This window comes from Eutrigla gurnardus, assembly GCF_963514095.1.
Source record: "Eutrigla gurnardus genome assembly, chromosome: 10".
Taxonomy (NCBI): Eukaryota; Metazoa; Chordata; class Actinopteri; order Perciformes; family Triglidae; genus Eutrigla; species Eutrigla gurnardus.
Genome location: NC_139924.1, coordinates 14,039,918 through 14,060,897, shown reverse-complemented (window position 1 = coordinate 14,060,897; position 20,980 = coordinate 14,039,918). Strand labels below are relative to the sequence as shown.

Genomic DNA, 20,980 nt, shown 5'->3' with positions numbered 1-20,980 from the left:
ATATTTATCGATCGTGAATAAAACAATGCTGAAATGCCCATTTGTACATTGAAAGGGTTATTATTGCTGCAGTCACCCTGTGTATATTTGCCGCAAATAACTAAATAGAGCAATTCACTGTACAATAAGTACAGTCTTTATTTTATGCAGAAAGAGGATACATGTAACCTTTCCTAAATACCGCTTTATAGTCAACGATAGATCACACCTATTATATTACAGCTGCTTCTGCTTGGTTTCAGCATGCGTAATTTATCAAACGCGTTTAGCTTTACTTACCATAGCTACGGAAAGTGTAAAGGGACAAATGCATGTTCCTGAATACACAACTTGGCTAACCATCGTTACCTAAACATGGCAGCACACCTGAAAAAGCGAGTTTATGAGGAATTTTCCAAAACAGTACAGGTGAGCGCATGAATCCGTTTATCGTAGCTCACTGTGAACTCATAACAACCGTCAGCATTCACCTTCGTGAATGTTGACGGTTGTTAGCTTGAAAGCTAACTACTCTGTTAGCTAATGCTAAATGGCTAACTAACGTTAACCCAACAACCGCCTGCCGCTCATAGCAACAACGCAACGCAGGTCGTCTGTGATAATTACACACACTGAATATATGTTATTATATTATATGTGAGATTAATAATTATGTGTTGACAGTTCTACGTCTCAGTTGGGATAACATTAGGTGAACGTCGCTCATGTGACTAAATTAGCCTCAACTCCAGTGAGCTAATAACCTCAAGTTTGAACATTAATCAGTTGTTTGCTCACTTTCACGTTGAACACTAGTCACTTATATATTACACTAGTCAAAAAAACAATGTATGTGGCTTATAACTTCAATGCAAGTTAGTCAGTCTCTAATGACAGACGCATTTCACACTTATAAGCCTATAAAAGTGAGAGCCGGGTGTTGTTTTCTGATTCAGTGGTGGAAAATGAAGTGAATGTACCTAGACTAGGTAACCTAGTAAGTAAGTACCGTATTAATACAACACTGTGAACGTACTCTTGCATTAAAAACAAGCTAAGACTAGAGTATCACTGTTGAAGACTGAACAGATTACACACCATGAGGAGAGATTAGAAATAATTTTGTTTTATGCTGCTAGATTCCCCATGAAGAAGCCCCGGCTAAGAAGCTGCGTCTATCAAAACCCAGTAAGTCGGCAGCTCTGCACATCGACCTCTGTAAGGCCACCAACTCCACCGATGCCCTGCAGTACCTGCTGCATTTTGCACGCAAGCCTGTGGAGGTGGAGAGCGTGGAGGGTGTGATCAGGATCCTGTTGGAGCACTACTACAAGGTAAAGGGCTCTGGGTCAAAACCAGGCATGCATGAATAATCCATCACTTATTGAAAGCTTTATAAATATAAAGATAACCTCTGCAAAGTAGTAATACAATAGCTCTTCTACTCTCCAACAAAACAGTCTGTAGCTGTACGCATAATTCACTGCATCTTATGTTCACTTGGTTCAGTTGAAGATGAGTTGCACAGACAAAACCCATCTGATGCTACTTCTGCTGGTTTCTTCTCCCAGGAGACGGATAACTCTGTCAGGTTGAAGATCGCCTCGCTGCTGGGTCTGCTGTCCAAAACACAGGGCTTCAGCCCTGACTGCATCGTTGACGACACTATTAACACACTCAACAATGAGAGTAAGATGCATCCACATACATTAGATCCTCAGTGATTCTAGGCAGGATTTATGGCAGGATTTATGAAAAGTGTGCCTGAAAAGATTTAAAACGTTGTCCTTTTTAGATTTCTAATTAAAGATATTAAACATATTTTTCCATAATTTTAATTTTAATTTAAATAGAAAAAAAATGCTCTCCCTCTCTGTTTCTCTCTGTGTCTGCAGAGTCCCATCAGGTTCTTGCCCAGCTTCTGGACACTCTGCTGGTCATTGGTACACAACTACCAGAGAATCCTACAGTCAGACAGAGGCTCATAGAGATGGCCTGCAAGGTGACATATTTAGTACACAGTTCTCACCATTCAGTGTTCTGTATGGATTTACAGACTCAAGGAGACCTTCTGCACAAATCAACAAATCTCTTCTGTGTTTTTTCTCTTTCCCCTCTCAGCACCTCTCTGATACGTATTTCGGGGTGAGGAACAAATGTCTGAAGCTCCTCGGGTGTCTTGGCATGGTGGACACTCCACTGACCAAAGACAACGAGGGCCTGGGCACATCATTAGGTTTGTGCCATCGCTCGGAATATTTGGATGACTGAACTGTAACTTTCCTTAGTTCAAGGTGCAATAAACCTTATTCACAAATAGTGAGTGCGTGCGTGTGTGCTTGCTCGCTCGCTCATCAATTATTGTCATAATTAAATCTGTAACAACTGAGTGACCCAGTCCTAGCTTAAATTGGAGTATATAAGAACATGTAACAGTTTGGGTTTTCATTGTATTTATTGACTTTGCCTTTAATGATCGGTTACTCCCACCAATTTCTATTGTGAGAATATGTACATAACCAGTGTTCAATCATGGGATTTTTGCTTTCGGGGCCATCTCCATTAGAGAGGATGAGATAAGAAAAGCCTTTGATTCCCAGAGGGGAAATCTTACAAATCACCTTGAGGCAAACACTTTTCCTTGTAGAGAAACGATGTATGCTGGTGTAATGATTGTAAAAATCGGGGCTTTATAATCACTTTGATCTACTAACATACACATGGTGGAAAGAATTAAAGTGGCCGGTATGCATGGAATATCAGACAGTAAAAACTTCCAGAACATGTGTTCATTTTTTCTTTCACTCTTAATGTTTATTTTTGTAGTAGAGTTGATTGGAAATGTAAGATTTATGGAAATTTACAAGACTTTTTGCCATTTCAGTCCAAACTCAGATTACCACTCACACACAATTTTTTGGTGTCCCCTCTTGATTGTGTCATGATTGTGCTCTGAGTGACTTGATGTATTATAATGGTTCTGTTGTGTCTTGTCATTTTGCTGTACTTGGTGCTCCAGGAGGCGTGAGGGATGTCCAGAGTATCATCAGCGACTACTTTGGAGACCAGGACCCGAGAGTCCGGACTGCAGCCATTAAAGCCATGGTAAGACACTGCCAACACCGGCACTTACTATAACGTAACCAGAACCACACTAATTTCAATGGTTATCATTTTTATATGTCAGCTCATTCAGTCTCTTTGATTTCCAGTTGCAGCTGCATGAGAGAGGAATGAAGATTCATGAGTTTATATACGATCAGGTAACGTCACTCTTCATCTTTACTGAAACTTAACAACACAATGGAAACCTTGGAGTAGACAGACCTCCCTCTAAGCAGATATTTTGTGTAGAGTTTTGTGGTGGGTGTTGTACTATTGCTAGACAGATATCTTTGTGGGAGAATGTGTGAGTGGTGTTAAGGGGTTGAGAGTACTTTTGATGATGTTGTGGCTGTAAATGTGTAACACGTGTATGTTTGTTTGCAGGCCTGCAGGTTGCTGTCAGATGATTATGAGCAGGTCCGCTCTGCAGCGGTGCAGATGGTTTGGGTGCTTAGCCAGCTGTACCCAGAAAGGTGAGAAGACAATGATATTCCGAGGGCCCGACTGTCAGGACAGCTGTAGAAGTAGCTCCACTCTGGATCAATGATATTACAAGCTTTACAGTGTTAGGGACCACTTATATATAAGTGTCTTTGCTCAAGTGCTCTTGACTTTAAAAGCAAAAACTCAAAAAAGTATAGTGAAAGAAAAAAAAGGAAATTGTAAGCTTCTTTGAGTAACATTACATTCTATTTACCATGATGCTGCAGTTTATTGTCTTGATGGTATTGTTGATTGCTGATCTCTTGATTTGGTTAGATAGTTATTTGAGCACTGAAGCCAACAACAACAACAACAACAACGATTAAAAACTTTTTTTCTGTATTTACGTTTTTAAATTTCTGACTCATTGGTTGCACCAGTGTGTAGCGGCCTTGTCTGACTCGTAGTTCCCTGTTCTCTCTGTCCAATCAGCATCGTTCCCATCCCATCGTCCAATGAGGAGATCAGACTTGTTGATGATGCATTTGGGAAGATAAGTCACATGGTCAGCGATGGCTCCTGGATGGTCCGGGTGCAGGCTGCCAAAACACTGGTGAGGGATCAGGCCATATACTGTATACTGTATGTAGATGGATGATGTGTCTCCACGTCCTGTACTGTTGTGAAGGAATATCATCTCGGAGATGGGTGTGAAAATCTTGCCCTGGTGAAATGATTTGTAGTCAGTAGTCAGGGCAGTCGTGATCAGGGAATGGTGCTATGGTATCGAGGTCGTCTGACTCCAACTGTGAGCACATCCATAGCTTGATGGCATAAAAAAAATAATGTTACGTTCTGATATTTGACAGGAATCTGACTAGGTCGGACACCGTAACATTTCAAGTGTGAAATTAATGTTCAATCAATTTTGTTCTTAGAAAAATACATTTGTTTAACAAACTACAAATGAACCATTTATTGATGCGATGTCAGATCAGTTATAAGATGTTTTTCCCATCGTGGTGTGTTCATTGTATTTTACTTCCTTGTCAACCCAATGCATATCCAGTCCTTACTTAGCATGTTGCTATTGTATGCTTGTGCACTGCTGGACATTATAAAACAGACAGCAGAATCTCTAACAAACGATGAAATGTCTTCGGGCATTCATTGTGAGCGGAGGGTCGAGGATCCCTCACTCTCACATTAATGAAGGCTTCAACAGCTAAATGAATGCTTTAATCCATCGCTGCTGCAGCACATGAGAGAACTGACGACATTCTTCTTGCTTCATATCATTAAACGTATTACTGAATGGGGAAAAACATCACTTTAACTGATCAAGCCAGTCATGTTATGTTCTTTTATGCTGGAAATGGATTTTTGATTGAGACATAAATGCAACATTCAGAAGTGAAACTTGTTAAATCTTTTCTTGTGTATCAGGGTTCAATGCTGCAGGTCAGTCCTCACTTTCTGGAGCAAACTTTGGATAAGAAGCTCATGTCAGATCTTAGGGTGAGTAATGGCGGTTTGTTCACAAGATATGATTAATTGATAATCTGTGAGCAAAATAAGAAATTTGAATAATGTTAATCCGCACACCTCCACTCACTTTCCTTTTTCTGTGTCCAGAGGAAGCGTACAGCCCATGAACGGGCCAAGGAGCTCTTTACTTCTGGAGAGTTCTCCTCTGGCAGGAAGTGGGCCGACGACGCCCCCAAGGAGAAGCTGGACAGAAACACTGTCTACCTCATCGCCTCGGGGGCGTGCGGAGCCTTCGTTCACGGCCTGGAGGATGAGATGTTCGGTACGGGAAACATGGTGCCTGTCTGTGTTTGTCAGCAAAGAATTTCAACCCAGATTTAAACAAAGCCCATGGGATACATGTTTAGCCCACTCTGCCCCAAGGATGTGCTGATGATGTGTTTTGATATATAGTAGTGATGGGTTGTTTTATAGTCAGATAAGTAGCACAAGATGGATTTATCTGAGACCATATTACTTATTTTTGTTGTCGTATCGAGTGAATATTCCCAGTGAATCTGTTACATCCAAAACGTGTTTTTAATCACATGGTATGTTGTCATGATTCGTTCCACGTTTTAGTATCAGCCTTCTACTCATTATTAGTTTAGTTGTTTTTACTGTGCTGCTTTACATATTTAATGCTTTTCTATGCCCTTTAATATTACTTCAGAGGTCCGTATTGCAGCGGTGGAGGCATTGTGCCAGCTGGCTCGGTCATCGCCCAGCTTCGCCGAAAAGTGCCTGGACTTCCTGGTTGACATGTTCAATGACGAGATTGAGGAAGTGAGGCTGCAGTCCATCCACGTGCTGAGAGAAATCTCTACCAATATAACACTCCGAGAGGACCAGCTGGACACTGTGCTGGCTGTGTTGGAGGTAAACCCACACACCGGTCAAACAATCCATCTCTACGTGTTGAACTAGGTGTTGTCTCTTACACAGCACTCGTTATTCAAGCCTGTTGTACACACATTGATGATGTCACTGTTGGTCTACAGGACTCGTCTCGTGACATCAGAGAAGCTCTCCATGAATTAATTTGTTACACCAACGTCTCCACTAAAGAGTGCATCCAGCTGGCTCTGCTGGAGCTGCTGAAGAACCTCAGCAAGTATCCCTCCGACCGCAACTCTGTGTGGAAGTAAGTGTATTATTCTTATTAGGGGTGTGAATCTTTGGCTTCACTTTATGGGAAGATATGGCACTGTAAATAAATCACAAAAACAAGTTGATTAGGGGTGGGCATTAGCAGCACAAATTTAAATTTTCAGTCATTTCACAACAACAAACTTTATATGAGGTTATATCATTTGAAGAAGCCTAAATACACCAGGATCCACTGCGGCTGTGGCTCCGAGGTGTGACATCACAGAGGCGTCTTTCAGTGTGACTTTGAAACCAGCCATGAATGGGTTGAACAGTGATGTTTTTTTATGAATAATTCGTTCATCAAGATCTGATTTGTGATTTAAATGTTTCCTTCATTTTTTGAGCAGTGTATATGAGATAATTATCCCAACAACACAACATAGCTTGCTCTGTTTTTTGACTTTATCTTTTATCACGTTCCGCTTCACTCTCACACCAGCAGAAATTATGTTGTCATGGCAACACATCACCTGTTGACCTAAAATTACTAGATAGATAGAAAGATAGATTCAGGGCAGATATATTGGTCTCTCGTGATTGGTTAGTGAAAATCGAATGATGACCTGATGGCGGATTGTGTTTTTAAATGTTTTATTTTTTATTTTTCCTCAGGTGTCTGAAGTTCCTTGGTTCCCGTCACCCAACGCTGGTGTTGCCGTTGGTTCCTGAACTGCTCAGCACACACCCATACTTCGACACACCAGAGCCCGACATGGATGATCCAGCCTGTATCCTTCTCACACCTGAACATTTCAAAACACGTTTAGAAGTTTCCACAAACCAGCCAGATCAACCTCGTTCTGCAGCAAGCTGATCTATAAGTGACCACTCCACATTAGCTGCCTAGTTAACTCACAAATCTTCTATTGTTGTTTCCATGTGCAGCCTTTCCTAATACCACATGTTTTGTTTAAAACTGCAGTTAATGAGGGGCTCTATTTTGGGAGAAAAAAAATATTGCCATTAAGCAAATGTTTTTCTTGACCCCTTCTTTAAATTTTGTAGGATTTAGTGAGAGAAAGATGTCAGAGTGGGGAAAAGGAATTCAGGATAGTCACATGGAGAAGATGAGACAAACTTTAAACCCTGTTATTGAGATAATTTTATCTCTCTATTTTATCACCAAGAGAATGGAAAAAGATAAACTGTCATTCTAGTGACATGTGACTTTTGTCTGTCAGGAAATCTGCCAGGAAATCTTAATGTGCAGAAAACAAAACTAAATAATGTTTTCTGTAGAAAATGGATCATTCCCTTTGAGGCCTGTGAACTTTTTCTTCTTGACTCTGGTTCTTGATCTCAGACATTGCAGTGCTGGTGTTGGTGTTCAACGCTGCAAAGTCGTGTCCCACCATGCCACCGTTGTTCTCCGACCACACCTTCAGACACTACGCCTACCTGAGAGACAGTCTGTCACACCTTGTCCCGCCACTAAGAGTGAGAACTGAAAATACTAGCTTTCAGAATCCTCCTGCTGCAGCGTCCATGTCAACATGGATCCATCACATTCTGTTTCAGCATAACAGCAACAGAAGGTTCCAACATCACGGGCTAAATCTGGTCATTTAATGCATTTTCTGGCTACAGTTAACAATTCTTCTGCTGTTTATTATTTTTGCTGATGAATTGATTATTCGTTTGTTCCATAAAATCTGAAAATAGTAAAGAATACTAATCACAGTTTTCTAAAATACAAGGTGACACTTTAAACCGACGGTCATATATAACAAACAGCAACTCATTTGATAATAGATTAGTTGAGCCATTCACAGCTTGTGACGAGACACATCCCAGTTTCTGCAGAGGAAACGGGACTCTTTTGTCTGAATAGTATATTTTGTATTCTTGGTCACACACACACACACACACACACACACACCATTTTCATGACCGTCAATCAACGTAACATTCTCGGTGTCTGCTGTAACTGTTGTCCTGTCTTTTAGTTGCCAGGCAACGGTCTGGACTTGGTGGACTCGCGTTGTGGTTCGGGTTCTGTAGAATCAGCTCAGCTCTTCCTACAACAGAGTCTGAACAGGGTCAGCACTATTCAGAACCTGGAAGCTCCAGGAGCCCAGGACCTGCTGAACCTCACCGTACGGTAAGCACACACATATAATGTGACATAGGCAAGCACAGAGAAAGCCCTACTGAAATTCATTCATCTTCTTTGTATGTTTTTTCTGTAGCAGCTCCAGATTTGTATTTTGTTTGTTTGTTCATCCAACACATTGTGAATAACACAATAACATTACGTGCTATAATGTTTGGTGGTATTTCCCCTTGTTGTTTAAATGGTATTTTCCCCCTCCTGTCCGTCTGTCAGAGACCTGCAGCGGCTCGGCGAGCTGCAGACGGAGCTCGCTGGAGCTGCTGATTTCTGTGCTACATACCTGCGCTGCCAACTGCTGCTCATGAAGGTACACATGTGTGTGTTTGTGTGATTCCATCTATTACACTTTGACTAATATTTGTTTGAAAAGGCTTATGTTAAAAATAACATGAGCACTTTTAAGGAAACAGATTGGTGGTTTCAAAGTAAACTTACCTTTACCTCGTTTCCTCAGGCTCTGAAGGAGAAGTTGTGGAACATGGCTGTCCCTCTCTGCCTCAAACAAAACGTCACGGCCACAGCAGCAGCTCAACAGGTCAGCACACACACACACACACACACACACACACACACACGCGCCTGTGTTACCACACCTGTGAGATAATTTGTCTGTGGTTGTGTTTGTAGATCTTAGAGGAAACCTACAAGCTAGAGTTTCTGTACAGCGGTTTGGAAAGCAGACAGGTAGCTACGATACATCACGTGCGCCTCCAGGCCAAAGCTCTGCAGCTTGTCCTGACAGCTCGCACCAGGCAAGGGTCAGTACACACACACATTCACTGTATTTATTTAAGACTTCATCTGGACCACATTTGTATCCACGTGTTTATTTTTTTCTCCTCAGGTTGGATCCTCTCATCAGCAGCTGTGAGAAGTTTTTGCAGGACATTGAGTCGTTTCAGAGGTAAGATCTATATGTTGTCGTGTATGTTCAAAATGAAGTGATAGGAACGGCTAAATCAGCTTTAATTAAGAAACCGCAAAATCGCACAACTTACAGAGCTCAGTTCACAAAGTGTGTCAGTTCACAAAGTCTGAACAATTGAGAAATTGAGTCTTTGCATAATGTTGCATGTCGCCGTCTTACTGGTGGGAACATCCACTGTGAAGTACTGCAAAACCGTCAACATGATGCGCTAACATCAGCTCCTTTTAACAGGTGTCAGGTGACCAATTCTTCTTCGCCCCTCTAAAACAGCAGCGCAACTGTTTTAAGAGCGGCGTAGAAGAACTGTGTCAAAGCTGACGGAGCTAACCAGTAAATAAATTCCTATTTCAAATCAATTACGTGGTATCGGATCGGAGCCTGGGCTCCAGTACTCGCCAATACCAATGCCAGCATCTTCAGCAGTATCGGAGGAATTTCCAATACTGGTATCTCTAGTGACCTGTGGTCATCATGCCCTTATGACATATTGCTGGGAACTGAGATTGTTTCCCACTGTTGCCGTCCCCCCATTGTTGTTTCCCACGCTCAGTAGTTCTTCACTCACAAAGGAGTGTACCTTTTTAATGCAAGCAAACACTTCTATTGTAATAAACTAATACTTGTGTCCCTTTAATGCATGATTATAATGTTTTAATGCAAGCAGAGTATATCAATCAAATGAATATAACACAATGTTTGTGTCCGTCTGTGTTTCAAACTGCTTGAGCTCAAAACAGCCAGTTCTTTAATTCTCTAATGTAATTCAATGAATGGCAGTGGCGAAGAGTTCTAAGGCTTGGTTTAAAAACATTAAAGAGTTTGAGCAGATATCGTGTTTTAGGAGTTTTTCTCACTCCTAAAACACTCTCACTGTGTCTTTATTCATATTCTCTGCATCCCCCAGGCTGTTTCTAGCAGAGCTCCCCCACCTGCAGGACAGTTTTGTGGATAAACTTTTGGAGCTGATGCCCCGGCTGTCGTCCTGTAAACCAGTGGAGATGGTGAAGATCCTCCAGACAACGCTGAGACAGAGCGGCCTGCTGCAGCTCAGACTGCCTGAACAGGTACACTGAAGGAATTTCTACACATGAATCTGTTGAATTATCTCTTTCTAGTCAACAGCAGTGAGTTTCTTTGTCGTTGTCATCAACATTTCCTTGCTGGGTTACAGATCCACCGGGCTACAGCCACCATTATAGAGCCCACAGGGGAGTCTGACAACCCGCTGAGATTCACCACCGGCCTGGTGGTGGCGCTAGGCATTGATGCAACGCTGGAGCACGTCCATGATCCCCAGAACACTGTGAAAGTACAGGTCAGTTTGGTGTACAGCTAAATAACTAACCTCAGGTTCGCACTTGACCTTTTGTGTGGATGTTTGTTATTCTGCTTACTGTTACTTTGGCCCCGGAGAGATTTAAGCTTTGTTAAAGCTGTGTGTGGGAAACCCTGAACTGTGGTCCAGCAAAGTTAATGACGAGACTGCCCTTTACTTAACAGCCACATGTCCTTTTTAGCTGCTCACTCATTCGCTGTGGATATGAAAACTGGCCTAATTATCTTCAACTGTGCGTCATACACGCCTCCCGTCTCTGCAGGTTCTGTATCCAGACGGCCAGAGTCATGTGATCCATCCGAAACCTGGAGACTTCAGAAAGCCTGGACCTGACAGGCACAGACTCATCACACAGGTTTACCTCTCACACACCGCGTGGACAGGTCAGGATCATCGCATCTGCTGTTTCTGTTTCAGTGACAGTTTGAAATGTTCCCATCCATGTTCTACGTCTTGTTTTAATAGGGGAGAGATTAAGCGATACACATCAAACGTACAAATGATACAAATTTCCTTTATGGACTCCGAACGTAGGACTCCAATGTAGGGCGTATGGATCAGGACGCGTTAACAATTATCGTGAAAGCATGCTCATTTATGCACAGGTGGCTTTCATTCTGTTTATGCTGGTCATTTATACAGTTATCTTAAGTTAGGAGTGTATATGAAAATGTTTGATTGCATGAGCTCCAATATATCCAACTCATTCTCTCTGTTCCTGCAGCTTCTGTGTCTTTGTCCATCCCCCAATCACATACATGTTTAAAGTTAACGCCATTGTTAACTTGTGTATCTAGATTTAACAAATCTGTCAGGGAGAGATGCCCCCCCCCAAATGTTATACTTTCTCTTCTATCAGTGCATTCAGTTTTACTTTGATTCCTTTATTGACTGTTTTGTCTTCCTCTCCCTCAGAGCCCTCTCAGATCGAGGTGCGCCTCCTGCTGGCCTACAGCTCTTCGTCAACCTCCCTCTCCTCGCCATCCTCAGCTTCCAAGCTGGGATGGAGCGACAGCATTGACAGCCTCCCGTCGCCAGAGGCCGCCGTGGAGGGAACCATTCCGTTTAGCAAGCCCGTCAAAGTCTACATTATGCCCAAACCTGCCCGACGCTAACCAGACTCAAACAAAAGACATTAACCCTTTTCAGTTTTCACATGCAAAAGTTTCCCTTGCTTGATTTTGAAGAAGGATGCTAGCTGCTTGGCATTACATTCAAAGCTGTTTTAGCTAGCATAAAAATGATCTATGTAGTAGGAAGTACGCGTTTTATTCGTGGTGTGTCATTTGTATAGGTAATATTTTTGTATTTCACAATTGTGTCCGATAAAAACAAATCCATGTGATGAAAGTGATTAATTTAGTATCTTTATTTTGTGTAGCAAACAAACAGAAATTGATGTAATGATATACACATTCATATGCTTTTCGCAACAACACCACCCATATGACCTGTCTTATAAGTCTGAAAAGTGGACATTGTACTTTTAATTTCCACAAAATTAGCCTCTAAAGTAACATGTACTTGTATCGCATCTTCATGTTGATCAGAAAGTAACGTTTGAATAACAACAAATTGGACACGAACATTTTTTATATATAGTTATGCTGAGAATTGAAAAGCTAGGCAGCTTTTTAATACAAGGCCAGAAAGTTGTGCAGGTCATCTCAGTGGGCGCAGGAAGGCAAAGGTTGAATCATCAACAGGTGGAATGGAAGACTCCCCCCACGTTGGCACCCTGCCCAGCCAGTTTGTTGTACTCAGCAACAGCCTTCTCCGTCTGCAAGACTCTGACGTCGACACCTTTCTGCTTCACAAAGTCCAGCGTGTTGGAGGGAACCTTTGGTAGCACAAACAGAGTCACACAAAGACACATTTTTATTCATGTCCCATGTGTTTGACAGACCACAATGACAAGACACACATGCATATTTTTACTCATGTTAATACAGTGATTGTGTGTTGGGCTCTGCAGCCTCCATTTTCATCTACAAGGTTTTCCATATTAGAAGGAACATCGGTAATGACTTCTGTGACTCCAGTACCCATAATTGGCAGCCTGAATCCTAAAACTGATTAATGGTTTTAATAGCTTTTTTTTACCTGCAGAGCTTCATTCATGCCTCTGCCGATGACCAGCAAGTCTATTCCCTTATTCAGCACCTCTTCCAGGTCAGCAGGTTGTACTCCCGGGCGATGCTGCGGTGGCAAAGGCAAGAAGACGTTCCTGAAGCATCTGTCTGTTTATACTCCATCGCAATCAACATTGAGTCCAGTATGTATTTAGCGGGTGTTATGACTCGACTCACGTCGGTCCCGGTCTCTCTCCAGTCCCAGGCCCGGCTGCCTCCAGGCCAGACCTTACAGTCCTTGTAGCCGGAGGAGCATCCCTTCACCTTCATGAAGCCCCAGGAGAGAGAGGCGATCTCTGGAGAGGACATGTCATGTGAGGCTGCCTACTGGAAGACACCGAGGTAAATGATGACTGTGTGTGTGTACAGGTCCTTCCTCATGGTAACAGTGTTCCAACAAAGCATGAAAACACCTGTAAAGGCCCTCGTGCAATCTTACTGGTTAACTGCATTTAAAACGGCGTGAGATCGGTCTGGTAAAAAGGTAAAGGCATTTATATTTCCCAACTCAATTACCCACTTATGCTTATGGTTAATGAACAACCTGCTCTATCTCCGGAGCCACATCTTGTCAGTCTCTCAGTCTGAATAGGTCAAAACCTGCAGAACACTAACTTTATTAATACAAACGTGTTTCAGCTCGTGACCTTTTGCAGGGTCATCATGAAACACCTGTCATGTCTGGGACCACAATCCCCAGGATGACCTTATGGGGCCTTGAAGTCATTTTTCCAAATAAACGGAAGGCCATTTAAGTGGGCCTGATGTTTGAAACCTAAAACATAGCTTGGAAATTAACAGCATAATAAACATGCTGATGGCCCACACAACACAATATCAACAGATCACAGTTCTTACCATAAATTAATTTAAAGTAACCCTTTTAAGTTGGGTTTACCTGATGGTGTGATGTTGTGTGCGTTTATGTAATCGTTTGTCCATAAATGGATTCTGATTCAGCTGGATCAATAACTTGCAGCGTATAAATAAGCCTCTGTCGCTCTGCAAGCATCGAGGATTAGTAAGGCTTAATATTTACTGACTACTTGCTGAAGCCTAAGAAGTGTGTAACTTACAGCAGATGAATATTAGTCAGCTGCAAACGCAGAAAACGATCCACCGCCAGTTATGCGGGTCTGGAGCAGACTGGGAGCTATTCTTGAACTGGCAGCAGACTGGTTCCCTCCAAACAACGCGAGACTCTCAGTCCAGATATGTCGTCGCAGAAACAAACCTCGGCGTCTTAAAAACAACGAGAGAGTTGTTTACTCCTTCTCCTTAAACTATAAGAGGAGATAATGACGCAGCGCTATTCCTCCTGTAGTTAAAGGAAAACTCTTCTGCATCACACTCCCACCATCAGACTAGCGGGTCTGACTTCTTCTGGTCACTCAACTAACTCATTCCCCAAAAGTGAAAACATTTTATTTTAAATATTCCATTCTGCATAATTTCTGACAAACTGTAACCACAGATACATGTTAAACAACCAGCGTTGTTCACATATCAGACCACTAGATGGCAGTAGGCCAGATCCCCACTAGCAGGAAACAAAGAAACCGGAAGTGGTTGTAATGTGAGAAAACGTGTGATTTTAATATTTCCCCTGAATTTAAAATGCTGATCAAACAACTCAAGCTACAGTAGGATGTATTGTTTAACTCAGTGATGAGCTGTGACTCATTTGCTGGAGTTAAATAGGTACAACTAGCGATCTGGGGTTGACTTTTGATATGGATCCACCGCATTGCATGACGGGAAATGAAACAGTTATTACTAAAGTTAAATGTTAATCATCTTTTTCGGGCTCATTTTGAAAAATGTTGTTTTGTATGAAGGTGCTGTAGCTCCTCAGAGCCCTTCTAGTGTGTGGTTTTGGCGATGAGTCTATTGTCGGCACCGTCAGTCAGCGGGGTCTGTCGGTGAATCAGTCCGCGGTCTCGGACGTGTACAACTCATACTTACCTGGCAGGGGAGATACCATGATCAAGAAGGTGGTTCACCCAGGGCGAGGCTTAGCCATTGCACTCCGGCTGAGCTGTAACTCTGCGAATTCCCCAAATGTGGGAATCTCGACTGCATAATTTGTGGTAGTGGGGGACTGCGTTCGCGCTCTCCCCTGATTTCATGTTTAAAGATAATTAACAGGTGATCCGTCTATGCATTTAACTCGTGTGGTATTCCTATAGGCGGAACGTTAATGTTACAGTAGAAATTCTGATCGGAAATGCAACAGCATCAACACGGTCTAACATGGAATAATCTGTGTTATTATGACGGTTATTATTATGACTACAGTTATTACTATTGCACCATATTGTACATCTAGTATATCCTGCAGCAGGACGATGTGAGGCGTTTAAATCATACATCTATGATGTGGATGTAATATCAGACCACTAAGTACCATCACATATATTATTCTGGTCTACATCGGATGCGGATCTCTCATTTACACTAATTCACACACAGGCTTTTATAATTATAACACCTTCTTTTAACATGTCTGATCCTTTTTTTAAAAAACAAATGACATGTCTTAAAGACGTGAGAAATAATGTGTGAAAGAAAAATGTGTCAATAAATAAATCTCGAAAGAAAACTCAGTTCTTACTAGTTTAATATCTGACACGCCCGGGGACCATATATTGAATTGATTTTTGGAATAGGGAGATGGAATAGCTCGGTGCATCGACCTGGTTTTACAGTACCTCCAGGACCGGTGCGCCCCCTACTGGTGTTCAAAAATAACAAAGTAGTGTCCAAACGTGCTTCACGTTATTGTTCACAGTTAACAAATATAAGTTACGGAAGAGCATCACAGTCAACAAATGTCACACAGACAGATACACACATTTACATTTAGGGCATTTAGCAGACACTTTTATCCCAAGCAACTTACAATAAGTAAATGTGTTGGAAGAAAGTGCAACAGTAATATCTCTAGTACAACCATAATCAAGCTAATTGCTAAACTAACCTGTAACTAGTATACGTGTTTTTCTGGACTTAAATGTGTCTTGGCTTCCGATTCGCCAGCCTCCAATTCGGCACTTAAGGGGAAAGTTAAGGGGAAATTAACTTATTGTGCAGTGCGACTGTTTGTCCACTGACTGACTGTTTTTTGTGACACTTCTTGATGTGAAAACTTTTAGACATTTAAGGTAAGACATCAGCTTTGCCTGACACCTACTATTGTATCAGTGAAACTTTTATTGTATTTGTGAAAATGCTAAAGGTGACATTTCGCCGTTTTTGTTTTATACCAAGACCTCATTAGACCAGGTCCAGATAAAAAAAAACCACTGTGCTTAGACCTCTCAAATCTGGACTGGATTAATGTACAGACCCTGAAGATTCATAAAAACACAGTCTCTGATTTGTGAAACCGTTATTCTATTTGTGAAAATGTAATAAAGGCACATTATACTGTTTTTCCAGCATGTAGACCAGGTCCAGATCCAAAACCACTGTACCTAGACCTCTAAAACAGGACTGGATTAATGTACAGACCCTGAAGATTCATAAAAACACAGTCTCTGATTTGTGAAACCTTTATTTAAAATAAAAGGACAAAAATGGGACATTTCCATTTTTTGAACATCTTTCCTTTCATGTCAAACCCCATCTCTCCATCTCATTTTCAAATGGACATGAAAATGTCTTCTTTCTCACTACTACATATGTGATATATATCAACAGCGTTGTTGACCTTCCAAACCACTAGGTGGCAGTGTGTCCTAAGCGTCAGCAGTACACAAAGAAACCGGAAGTTGTTGTATAATGGTAAAACCCAAGTTATTTTATATTTTCCCTCTGAAATTCAAATTTGGATCAAACTACTTTTGATTTAAGTGAATACTCTTCGAGTCGTTTGAACTTGGTGTCGGGTTTATTACAGACGTGTTAGTTCTGTGTTATACTCGTGTGTCTCCTCGGAGCCCCGGTGGTCCCGCGAATGGTCGATCTTGTAGCGTGTCTATTGTCGGCACCGTCAGACAGCGGGGTCTGTCGGTGAATCAGTCCGCGGTCTCGGACGTGTACAACTCATACTTACCTGGCAGGGGAGATACCATGATCAAGAAGGTGGTTCACCCAGGGCGAGGCTTAGTCATTGCACTCCGGCTGAGCTGTAACTCTGCGAATTCCCCAAATGTGGGAATCTCGACTGCATAATTTGTGGTAGTGGGGGACTGCGTTCGCGCTCTCCCCTGATTACATGTTAAATGATAATAGAAGAGAAACACAATGAAGAGAAACGATGAAATCTCTCGTGTGATGTTGCTATGAATCCGACATTATTTTGAAAGCAGTAGTTGTAAGGGGGAAATGGAACATAGCACGGTCCTCAACATACGCAATGAGACTAAATATTTAGGACATTACATAACCGATGATCTGTCTGATGACCATGACATTTATAGACAGTATCTTGTGTATGCACAAGCCAATATGCTTATAAGAAGATTTGGCATGTGTTCATCCTATGTGAAAGTAGCCCTTTTTAAAGCTTTTTGTACCCCGATGTACACTGCCCATCTGTGGGGGAGATACAAGAGTAAAAGCATTCATAAACGCCATGTGGCATATAATGATGGATTCAGGCTGCTACTCAAAGTGCCCAGTGGAGTAGTGCTAGCCATCTCTTTGTGCAAGTTGATGTTCCCTCATGCCCTGCTGTACTCAGGAATCTTATGTACAGATGTATGTGTAGGTTAATTATGTCTAGCAATGGTTACAGTGTTCCAACACAGCTTAAAAACACCTGTAAAGGCCCTCCTGCAGTAACTGAAATCTTACTGGTTCATTGCATTTAAAACGGCGTGAGGTGGGTTTAGTAAAAAGGTAAAGGCATTTATATTATATTTATTTTCACTCAGCGGTCTCGGACTTGTCAGTCTCTCAGTCTGAAAAGGTCAAAATCTGCAGAACACTAACTTTATTAATACAAACGTGTTTCAGCTCGTGACCTTTTGCAGGGTCATCATGAAACACCTGTCATGTCTGGGACCACAATCCCCAGGATGCCCTTATGGGGCCTTGAAGTCATTTTTCCAAATAGACGGAAGCTCATTTAAGTGGGCCTGATGTTTGAAACCTAAAACATAGCTTGGAAATTATGCTTCAGTGCTCTCTCCCTCTCGTTCATTGGTGCTATGAAACATGTAGAAACAGCATAATAAACATGCTGATGGCCCACACAACGTGTGCGTTTATGTAATCGTTTGTCCATAAATGGATTCTGATTCAGCTGGATCAATAACTACTAAACCTCTGTCGCTCTGCAAGCATCGAATATTAGTAAGGCTTAATATTAACTGATGACTTGCTGAAGCCGCAGAAGTGTGTAACTTACAGCAGATGAATATTAGTCGGCTGCAAACGCAGAAAACGAGCGGACTGGGAGCTATTCTTGAACTGGCAGCAGATCATCTCCTATAAGAGGAGATGATGACGACGCTGCGCTATTCCTCCTGTCGTTAAAGGAGAACTCTTCAGCATCACACTCAACTAACTCATTCCCCAAAAGTGGAAATATTGTATTTTAAATATTCCATTCTGCATAATTTCTGACAAACTGTAAAGCCCACAGATACATCTTAAACAACCAGCGTTGTTCACGTATCAGACCACTAGGTGGCAGTAAGCCAGATCCCCACTAGCAGGAAACAAGGAAACCGGAAGTTGTTGTAATGTGAGAAAACGTGTGATTTTAATATGTCCCCTGAATTTAAAATGCTGATCAAACAACTTAAGCTACAGTAGGATATATTGTTTAACTCAGTGATGAGCTGTGACTCATTTGCTGGAGTTAAATAGGTACAACTAGCGATCTGGGGTTGACTTTTGATATGGATCCACCGCATTGCATGATGGGAAATGAAACAGTTATTACTAAAGTTAAATGTTAATCATCTTTTTCAGGCTCATTTTGAAAAATGTTGTTTTGTATGAAGGTGCTGTAGCTCCTCAGAGCCCTTCTAGTGTGTGGTTTTGGTGATGAGTCTATTGTCGGCACCGTCAGTAAGCGGGGTCTGTCGGTGAATCAGCCCGCGGTCTCGGACGTGTACAACTCATACTTACCTGGCAGGGGAGATACCATGATCAAGAAGGTGGTTCACCCAGGGCGAGGCTTAGCCATTGCACTCCGGCTGAGCTGTAACTCTGCGAATTCCCCAAATGTGGGAATCTCGACTGCATAATTTCTGGTAGTGGGGGACTGCGTTCGCGCTCTCCCCTGATTTCATGTTAAATGATAATTAAGAGGTGATCTGTCTATGCATCTAACTCGTGTGGTATTCATATAGGCGCAACGTTGATGCTGTAGTTGAAATTCTGATCGGAAATGCAACAGCATCAACACGGTCTAACATGGAATATACTGTGTTATTATGATGCTTATTATTATGACTACAGTTATTATTATTGCACCATATTGTACATCTAGTATATCCTGCAGCAGGACGATGTGAGGTGTTTAAATCATACATCTATGATGTGGCTGTAATATCAGACCAGTAAGTACCATCACATATATTATTCTGGTCTACATCGGATGCGGATCTCTCATTTACACTAATTCACACACAGGCTTTTATAATTATAACACCTTCTTTTGACATGTCTGATGCTTCTTTTTAAAAAAAAACAAATATATTTGTGTTTATATACACTGCATAGCTTTTAATGTGTTAAGCTTGATTTTATATCCTGTTTTACATATGAAAATAAGTGAAGACATGTTTTTAAGACGTGAGAAATAATGTGTGAAAGAAAAATGTGTCGATAAATAAATCTCGAAAGAAAACTCAGTTCTTACTAGTTTAATATCTGACACGTCCCCTACCCGGGGACCATATATTGAATTGATTTTTGGAATAGGTAGATGGAATAGCTCGGTGCATCGACCTGGTATTGCAGTACCTCCAGGACCGGTGCGCCCCCTACTGGTGTTCAAAAATAACAAAGTAGTGTCCAAGCGTGCTTCACGTTATTGTTCACAGTTAACAAATATAAGTTACGTGTTTTTCTGGACTTAAATGTGTCTTGGTACTGCTGCTATGAGACTGAAGTTGGCTTCCACTTAAAGTGATATATATATAATCAACCAGCGTTGTTCACCTTCCAGACCACTAGGTGGCAGTGTGTCCTTAGCGTAAGCAGTAAACAAAGAAACCGGAAGTTGTTGTAATATGAGAAAACCCAAGTTATTTTATATTTTTCCTCTGAAATTCAAATTTGGATCAAACTACTTTTGATTTAAGTGAATACTCTTCGAGTCGTTTGAACTTGGTGTCGGGTTTATTACAGACGTGTTAGTTCGGTGTTATACTCGTGTGTCTCCTCGGAGCCCCGGTGGTCCCGCGTATGGTCGATCTTGTAGCGTCTCTATTGTCGGCACCGTCAGTCAGCGGGGTCTGTCGGTGAATCACTCCGCGGTCTCGGACGTGTACAACTCATACTTACCTGGCAGGGGAGATACCATGATCAAGAAGGTGGTTCACCCAGGGCGAGGCTTAGCCATTGCACTCCGGCTGAGCTGTAACTCTGCGAATTCCCCAAATGTGGGAATCTCGACTGCATAATTTCTGGTAGTGGGGGACTGCGTTCGCGCTCTCCCCTGATTAATTGTTAAATGATAACCATGCATACCCAATACGTGCTGAACAATCAATACCGTATGCTTTTTTAAAAAGGAGTAGTCTTTCATCGATTGTAGGAAAATATAGGGAAATAGAAGACCAACAATACGGCATGACGTGGAATATTATTATTATTGTCATCGTTACAGGTGAAACTCCAAAAATTAGAATATCGTGCAAAACTTAATTTGTTTCAGTAATTTACAGTTTTCCTCAGTCGCTTTGGTGCTTTTCTCACATCACTATTAACATTTGCACAGCAGTGAGTGCATTTCTCAAAATAATTAGTGCAAACTGCAAAACCTAGTGGATAACCTGCAAAAGCACGTCACCTGCTCAAAATGGATAGTCCATTCCTCAAAAGCAAGTATTCATGTCAATGAAACTGCCAGTGTCATCAAATGAGCAGTCTTACACCATCGTTTATGAACAAGATAGTCAAATGGCTTTGTCATGTTTTCATTATGACAGTTTATTTTCTGTGTTTTACAATGCAAAAAAAGGTCAGAACTCAGTGACACTACCTGAAAATGCTCAAGACAGCACTATACACTACTGGTACAGCCATTTGAAAACTACACTAAAGTTACACATTGCTGTAGTTAGGGGAGTAAGTGAGTGTACTGTATATGCTCTTTGCAA

The 20,980-nt window shown here is 41.7% G+C and overlaps 2 protein-coding genes across 3 annotated transcripts; one reads left to right on the top strand and one right to left on the bottom strand.

Moving 5' to 3' along the window:
• The first annotated feature begins 284 nt into the window (after positions 1–284).
• Positions 285–11,913, top strand: ints4 (integrator complex subunit 4). The gene is made up of 24 exons (XM_084018704.1): positions 285–408; positions 1,119–1,313; positions 1,551–1,668; positions 1,875–1,981; positions 2,101–2,215; positions 2,999–3,084; positions 3,192–3,242; positions 3,469–3,557; positions 4,000–4,120; positions 4,954–5,025; positions 5,143–5,317; positions 5,708–5,913; positions 6,036–6,178; positions 6,799–6,914; positions 7,490–7,623; positions 8,133–8,287; positions 8,513–8,606; positions 8,754–8,834; positions 8,927–9,057; positions 9,144–9,203; positions 10,132–10,291; positions 10,399–10,542; positions 10,826–10,946; positions 11,479–11,913. Exons 1-24 carry the CDS (start codon positions 355–357, stop codon positions 11,676–11,678), a joined length of 2,928 nt encoding a protein of 975 aa, XP_083874830.1. The 5' UTR covers positions 285–354; the 3' UTR covers positions 11,679–11,913.
• A 100-nt stretch (positions 11,914–12,013) lies between these two features.
• aamdc (adipogenesis associated, Mth938 domain containing) lies at positions 12,014–14,166 on the bottom strand. 2 transcript variants are annotated; one of them, XM_084018707.1, is made up of 4 exons: positions 13,772–14,166; positions 12,873–13,022; positions 12,667–12,762; positions 12,014–12,403 (listed from the first exon to the last, which is right to left on the bottom strand). In XM_084018707.1, exons 2-4 carry the CDS (start codon positions 13,002–13,004, stop codon positions 12,263–12,265), a joined length of 369 nt encoding a protein of 122 aa, XP_083874833.1. In that variant the 5' UTR covers positions 13,005–13,022; positions 13,772–14,166; the 3' UTR covers positions 12,014–12,262. The 2 variants fall into 2 exon arrangements, with proteins under 2 accessions (XP_083874833.1, XP_083874834.1); XM_084018708.1 differs by lacking the exon at positions 13,772–14,166 and having other exon boundaries at positions 12,873–13,041.
• Between the last annotated feature and the right edge of the window lie 6,814 nt (positions 14,167–20,980).